The sequence below is a fragment of the Sprattus sprattus genome, assembly GCF_963457725.1.
Source record: "Sprattus sprattus genome assembly, chromosome: 3".
In the NCBI taxonomy this organism is placed as follows: domain Eukaryota; kingdom Metazoa; phylum Chordata; class Actinopteri; order Clupeiformes; family Clupeidae; genus Sprattus; species Sprattus sprattus.
Window position 1 is genome coordinate 35,551,632 of NC_137922.1, and position 8,252 is coordinate 35,559,883.

At 43.3% G+C, this 8,252-nt stretch overlaps 1 protein-coding gene across 1 annotated transcript in view; it reads right to left on the reverse strand.

Moving 5' to 3' along the window:
* Window positions 1-7,424, reverse strand: part of kif19 (kinesin family member 19) — a gene marked incomplete at both ends in the record, with an annotated part of 46,952 nt that extends 39,528 nt beyond the window's left edge. The window contains 2 exons of the mRNA XM_080835897.1: window positions 4,908-4,988; window positions 7,386-7,424. Of these exons, the coding sequence (XP_080692023.1) occupies window positions 4,908-4,988; window positions 7,386-7,424 (120 nt within the window). The remainder of the gene's footprint in view (window positions 1-4,907; window positions 4,989-7,385) is intronic.
* Between the last annotated feature and the right edge of the window lie 828 nt (window positions 7,425-8,252).

Consider the following 8,252-nt stretch of genomic DNA (forward strand, 5'->3'; position numbering starts at 1 on the left):
TTGTATAATGTGTGTATGTGAGTGTGTCTCTACGACCTTATTTATAACGGTGTGTGGGTGTGTGTGTGTGTGTGTGTGTGTGTGTGTGTGTGTAAGACTAAGAGACTGTGTGCTTGCGTGTGTATGCTTGAGATACCAAGTTTGACTGAGCTTGTGTAATGGATGTCTGTGACTAATTGTGTCTGTTTATGTATGAGTGTGTGTGAGTGTGTGTGTGCATGTGACTGTGACACCGTGTTTTTAATTGTGTGTGTCTGTGTGACTATATTTGTAATGACCTCCGCCAAGTTATGTTTTCGTTGTCGTTTGTTTACCTGTCTGTTTGTTTGTCTGTGAGCTGGTTTACGCTAAAACTACCAAGATGGTTTTCATGAAACTTGAATGGAGTGTTGTAGCATGGGTCAAAAACATGTGGAATTTGTGAGTGTGAGTGTGTGAGTGAGTGTTTGTGTGTGTGTGAGTGTGAGTATAAGTGTGAGTGTGAGTGTGAGTTTGTGTGTGTGTGTGTGTGTGTGTGTGTGTGTGAGTGTGAGTGTGTGTGTGTGTGTGTGTGTGTGTGTGTGTGTGTGTGTGTGTGTGAGTGTGAGTGTGAATGTTTGTGTGTGTGTGTGAGTGTGGGTGTGTGTCTGAGTGTGTGTGTGTGTGTGTGTGTGTGTGTGTGTGTGTGTGTGAGTGTGTGTGTGTGTGTGTGTGTGTGTGTGTGTGTGAGTGTGAGTGTGACTGTGAATGTTTGTGTGTGTGTGTGAGTGTGGGTGTGTGTCTGAGTGTGTGTGTGTGTGTGTGTGTGTGTGTGTGTGTGTGTGTGTGTGTGTGTGTGTGTATGTGTGTGTGTGTGTGTGTGTGCGCGTGCGCGTGCGCTAGGCAGCACTGTCCTGCCCATCTGCCTCTCTTAACAGGCACTAAAGCTACGGGAAGCACATCCTGCCTGGCACACATGCTCAGTCCAGTACAATGCCAGGGGCCCAGCCAGTCATGCCAGCCTCCCTCACCCTGCCAACAACCAGCATGCCCCCTCCTCAACCCATTACCACACGGCCTTCCCACACGGAAGCAACACCAACACCATTTACCTTTGGAGAATGGAACTAGCATGGACCTAGCACCGGTCGTGATAGGACCAAGGCACCAATTACACCCATATGAATAGCAGTGCCACTGAATATGGTACATTATGGTGTATTGAAGTCCAACTAATACTTTTATTAGCTAATACTAATATTATTTTTCAAGGAAAAAAACAAACAAACACATGACCGACAAAAATAGCCTTAAATGATTTCTTGTGACTCTTACAGAAGACCTGTCCCTAGACAGCTTGACCTGGTCCCATATTAAGGTCTTAAGTGCCCTGTATATAGATCAGTGTGTCTTGTGATGACTCTTCTGCTTTGGGCTTCTGTAAGTCGGCCCGTCATCATCACACTTGCGCCGCTGGAAGTCTACGAGTGGCTTGGCCTCAAGAGCGGCAGCAATTAAGAGATCAGTGTATGTCTTGTGATGGCTCTTTGTGCTTCTGTGAAACGGGCAGTCATCTTTACACTAGCGGCTAATTTGAGCCGGCCTCTTAAGAGGAGTCAGCCCAGTCATCTGTCTCAATTTACCATTACCGTACAGCAGTATACACTGAACAACACAGCCTGACTGGCTAAGAAAAGCTGACACGAACACAATTAGGCATACCTCGAGAGCTCCACTAATACACACCGTCTCTTTCACATACAGAGCGAGGATAGCAGTGTCACATTCAATGGACAGAGACAGAGACAGCTAGATAATGACTCCATCTTAACCTACAGCTACTGTATGGAGGCATTCATCAAGGCTTGCCAACCCTTCAGGCGGAAACATGCTAATGCTAATCTGTATGCATTTAGACATACCTAGACAGCAACACTAACGTGTACTGTCTCTTTAAAATAAAGACCCAGTTTGGAAAAGGGCCGATGGTTGGTCAAATGGAAGTCACTGTCTTATTCTTCTTTTCCAGGCCCCAAAGTACTGTAAGGGCATCAAATGATAACACTGTGGCTAGTGAGAGTCTATTCCTAAGGTTTCCATGTGGAGATATTTTCCCACAATGCACTGCTGGGGCTCCAGCGGTCATCTCTGTGAAGCTGTGGGAGAGTGATGGGACACTGTGAGCCTTTGACCCGACACGAGTCCTCTTAACACCTTCGCTGACCTCATCCCATTAACAAACTGAGAACTAGGTGAACCTTTTCCTGGTTCTCCCTCCCTGCGCATCCAGGTGACTCCACCGCTGACTCAACAGCAGTTATGTCATTCTAAGTTCGTTATGTGAAGTCTTTTCCATTGACGGCATTTATGAAGTACCCAATGTAAGCTTGGAGGCATAGCAGCAGCAGCATCCTTCAATCACACAAAAACATGCTTCCCTATTCAGTTCCGTTCCTGAACCCTCTCATCACCGTGGCTACAGGAACCAGAAGAAGATGATATAGACAACAGCATAGTCTGCTGGCTGGTGTGCTGACCAGAATGGTACAGTTCTATGGTGGAGCTCATAGGTACTGGACCACTTTGGATGGACAGAGAGAGAGGATGGGATGTTAGGAGGAGATGAAAGAGGGATGAATGGGGGAGGGATGGAAGCAACAAGTGTGTGTATATTGTGTGTGTGTCAGTGTCTGATAACAGAGCAGGTGGCCACGGTAGACTTAAACCCCTAAAGCTTTACAGCCAGTTGGCTCATCTCTTCAGGGTTTAGGATTGCCCCTGGTGCCTGACCGGCGGCTGTTAAAGAGAAAGAGAGAGAGAGAGGGAGAGAGAGAGAGAGAGAGAGAGAGAGAGAGAGACAGATAGACGGAAGCTAAGCTAATCTGTCTCAGCCTACCTGAGGCAAGAAATGGCAGATGGCACTGTGTTGCACAAACAAAATCAGGAGGGTGCCTTTTTGGTCAGTCAGCGATTCTGTCTAATTACTTTGTAATTAGTGTGTGTGTGTGTGTGTGTGTGTGTGTGTGTGTGTTTGTTTGTTTACGTGCAAAGACACCATGGGTTAGCTTTATCTGTTCCATAATTATTTGTCAGTCTGTATTATGCATGCACTTGAAAGGTCAAAAGTGTGTTGTTTACCTTTTGTGCACGTGTGTGTGTGTGTGTGTGTGTGTGTGTGTGTGTGCGTGTGTGTGTGTGTGTGTGTGTGTGTCTCTGTGTTTGCAACTTGATGTGTCCAGGTGTTCCTCCATTTGAGTGTGCGTTAACGTGCGTGTGTGTTAATCTCCCGTCGTCCTTGTGAGTGCACAGCCAGTTGTTGTAGTCCAGGCTCATCCAGTAACATTCATGCGCTCAGATGCACAAACAGAATACCAAGACCACACAAAAGCCTATAAGCCTTGAGCGCGGCTAAGGTACACAGTATGCCAGGAGCTCAGCCACAATCCCCTCGCCCAGCGGCACAACCTGTTTTCGCCGGGAAGGAGAACTAGAAGGGGGGGGGGGGGGGGTAGCTCTCAGGTGTCAACACAACGACAACACCTCAAATGAACCTTACTACATGACATAATAACCAAGGGCAAGGCCACCACATTAGGTTGACGAAAACAAATGTGCGAGACAAACCTATAGACGATGGTTTATATATGCACCAAAACTGTTCACATTTACAGTACCTGAAGGACTTATATAAAGTGATTAAGTAGGTTATTAGTAGTTATATTAAAATTGCATGTATTCACACATTTAATCACACAAGCCACCATTAACATAATAGCTTCACAGTCATTATCACCAGAGGTTAGCAGCAGTGGCAGACTAAATGAGAGCAGCCTGTGTTCTGCTCCCAGAGAAGAAACCTTACAGTCTCAGAGGCGTTAGGTGCTCCTGGTCTTGTGTGATCAGGTGTGTGTGTGACACTGCGACATATTGATTTGCCTGGTTTGGTTTTAACAGGGACTGTTCTGCTACAATCACTGGAGAGACTGAAAGATCAGGTAGCTATAATGTTCGATGCTAATTCGCTTCACTGGACTATCTTTAAGAGGCATTATTTATCACACTCTGTGTTTGTTATTACATATTGAAATAATCACTTAAAATAATCATGGGGTGCACACCAATAAAAACCAAGGCTATATCTTCAAAACACTAAGGAGTATCAGCAAGGAGTCCACCTTGATGACTTCACTTCACATTTGTCACACTTGCCACTTAAGAACCTGACGCATTGAGTTAAGAGGCGCATCATCTGGTGACGTGAAGCCCACTACTAGCGCTGAATATCCTTTTTGTGTAATGAACAAACTGAGTCAAGCAGTCAGTCAGCTGTTGCACACACACACGCAAACACACAGATGCTTATAAATACACTTAAGGTGTGATGATCCTGCATCTGACTCATCTGTCGATTTGAGTTACTGGCCGTACAGTATTAGCTCAGCTAGGGCACACACACAGACACACACACACACACACACACACACAGTGAAACACAGGATCCTGCTTTCCCAACGATCCATTACAAATGCAAAGAGAACAAACATGACCGAGGAAAGTGAGAGACATAGAGACCTCTTTCTGTCACTCTTCTCCCTGTGTCAAGTACTCTGTCATTCTCTCTCTCTGTCTCTCTATCATGTTCTCACATGTACACACACACACACACACACACACACACACACACACAATCGCAGCGATATGCCCACACACTCCCTCATGATGTGGATTGGCCCTGGGTGTGGACGTTCACAGAGGCTACACACCTTTAGGCGCACTTGACTTTTCTGGGTAATGATGCCTTATGTCCTGATACCCTGATGTGCACAAACACACACACTGATGTGCACGATCACACACACGCACCAAAACACACACACACACACATATGTGCTCAAACACACACACTGACTTGCTCAAACACACACACTGATGTGCACAAACACACTAACCTGCTCATCCACCCTGTGAGCCACTATGGTGGCTCCTTCCTCTTGCTCAGCATCACTGAGGGGTCGGATTCGCAAGGCAACCTGGGAAAAATATGATTGATTTCATTTAAAGTACAAAACATTCAATAAATCTCATCTGTTGTCTCACAAGCCCGTATTACAATTACCAACCAGTAAAATCCAATTACAACTGCAACAAACAGCCAATGTCCTAGAGCGAAAGTGTGAAAATATAATCATATCTATCACATGTGTTAGGAGCGTTACTTGGAAAATGTATTCCACTACAGATTACAGATTATATATCCTAAAATGTGTAACATATTCCATTAGATTACTCGAGGTGAGCAACGTATTCTAAATATTTAGGTTCAGTATTGTTAACTTTTTATTAGCTATGGATGAAACAGTCAGTCAGACGGTTGTAACACCAACCCCACACCTCCCACCACCAACAACAACAACCCACAAACCCCCTTTGCAGTAGGAATAGATAGATTGATACATAGTTATTATTATTATGTGCCCATGAAACATTATTAACATAATTTGTGTCAAAAAACCTACAACAGCAATGTTTTGTCTGGACATAAATCACTACCAAAACTAACAATGTCAAAATAACCAATACACTGATTTTGTTTTTTTAAAGAACGTTATGAGTCAACGTTACCATCACGTATCAGAATGATGTAAGACACTGACTGTGTCAAGAAACCTGGACCCACCACTGGCCTAAAACATGTTGCCTGGATATACACAACATGATGAAAATGATCTTACATTCCCAACACACACTTGAGTTGTTTTATTAAGGCTATTATAACCTTAGAGAGAAAGAGAGAGGTTGCAACTGATAGATGCGTCTGAACAGCTTTCGCACAATGTAGGCTGACTTCTAACCTAAGTAATCAGACTTTATTTAATTGGTTTGGCAGGAAAAATGCAGCGAATAAAAACTGACGCCATTAATGACGCCATTCACTCTTATGTGATAGGTGCGCCTGCTTTCTCACGATTAAACTAGGAAGACATTATGACATGGACTCTCAGACTGTGTTTACTGAGAAAGGCCTATTGGTGTATTTTGAAATGTGGTTTGAAATATGTTTTTCCAAGTTTCTCATTTTTGGTTAAATTATCCACCCTTCTCCGTTTACAGAAATCCTCTGATGAATGTTCTGATTCTTAATGTTGGCACAATTTCAATGGTTTCACTGCTTCGTTGCTCAGTTTGGCAAATGACACACACTGGCTTTGGAGGAAAGCCGTCAGTGGAAATAAAATAAGATGGATGTAATTACGAGTAAACGGGCGATGCTCTTTTACTGTGGTTCTTTGTTATAATTTATATAGCTTCTGTTTCCTTAAAAAGGCACCCAGACTTTCTTGCCTTGAACATGCCGCCATGACTGACAAAGTAGCAGGAGGAAAAAATGACTTAAAGCAAGAAGTTCAGTGAAAGGTGCGGGGACATTGCAAGTGAGAGACGCGCAGAGTAGGACTTTGGCAGTGGCAGGGTTCTGCGAGCAGTTTCTTCATCTTGCACCGCCGTAGGTTTGAGAAACGCTGGCTTACGAGAGCGCCTACACATGACAACTTAAAAAGTAGTCCTTCGAGTGATCAATATAACTGTATACTGATTACCACCAATTTAAGTATTAAGTAACAATTAGGCTAAGTATTCTGCATTTATCTTGAATGTTGTCTATTTTTGAACAGAATTTTCAAGGTTCAAGATCGTGAAAATGCACCAATTTAACATAACACTTCTCTCTCTCTGTGAAATGTATTTGTGTGTGCGTGTTGGAAAAGACACAATGCTTCGGTAGGCTAGTTATTTTGAATAATCAACCATGAATATCTACTTTTTGCCCTATAGGCCTATAGGCTACAGAGTGGGTAGTTCTACATTAGGTTATACAGTAGGTCTAATAAAAGACGAATTATTGCCCAATGGTCTTGAAATGGGACATGACCAAGTAACTCTTTCATTGTTCGGGTGCCAAGGTGCCAGCTCGACCAACAATAAAATGATATGCAAGCATAACTCTCAAGCCATAAGATACGTGCCTGAGGTATCAACAACCCAAGAACAGGTGCCTTATACGGTGGCGGTGTGAGATAGCCTATCTTAAAACAAGAGATCATATTATTATTATTTATAACTCAATGCGTCAGGTTCTTATTATTATTATTATCTCCACAGAAATTGACACAGCCGTATAGATTATGTTCAGTGTCTGGTATAGGCTGTGCGATGACAGAGACTTGTCTACTGTAGGCCTAAATTAGGGGACAGGCAACTGAAACTGACCACGTGAATTATTCAGATATGGGGCAGGAAAGCACAGATCACCGAGCAAGGGGATCTAGACCGTTTTAGAGGACATTTTCTCACCAGAAAGAACCTTAGACTACAATAGGCATTATAACCTTTTAACATTAGACTACGAGAAAATGGGTCATCCTACTCACAGTTAGTTGTTGGTCCTTTGATTCAGAAGTGTCCTTCATGACTTCTTCCTGAAGCACGTCTCTCTCGCAGAACACGAATGTCTATTCTAAATCAGGCACACATCAAATATTTTGTGCAATACCACGTCTACATTAAATAAAATAAACTAAATACCCTAAGAGTAGCGTAACTTAGCCTATTTAATGTCTACATTCGTTTGCCGGAGCAGTTGACCATTCTTCCGTAGGTATTAACAACAAAATGCAGCGCAATCATTTAGAATCGCTCGCAACTTAAATGTACATCGCTCATCTCCGTGTCAAGTCCTCCGATATTATGTAGCCTACTACGAAACAAGCCTAGGAACGACAGACAACGTGGCAAAGCCGTCAGCTTGTCAGCGCGGTTTTCTCTCAACCTTTACTCTCCATTTCATCTACCGACTCCTGTGTTGTTCCTGGATCCCCTTAGAGATCAGTAGTGAAGTGTACACAAGGGCATTCTTCGCAGGCTCATATACTCGTCATTAAATGCGCCTGATGCGCTCGTAGTCCACCCGCTTCGTTGCCCAGTAGGAGACTCTGCCACGACACCTATCGATAGCTTTGTAGAACACATCAACATACGTTCACTTCGTGCGCACGTTATGGGGGGAAAAAAACCCGCAAGATAGGATACTCTATGCTGATTTATTACCAGTTTATGTTATTTAATGAATCCGTGTAATAGTAGCATAATTTAATATTGAATACTATATTATAGTTAGCCTATTAAGCGCAGTTATGTGTTAATCAGTTGTTATGTTGTTTTGTTTCAATTTCTGTATAAATAAGATTGAAATGATGACAGAATGTCTGTAGCCTACTGCATTGCTGTTTGGTACAGGA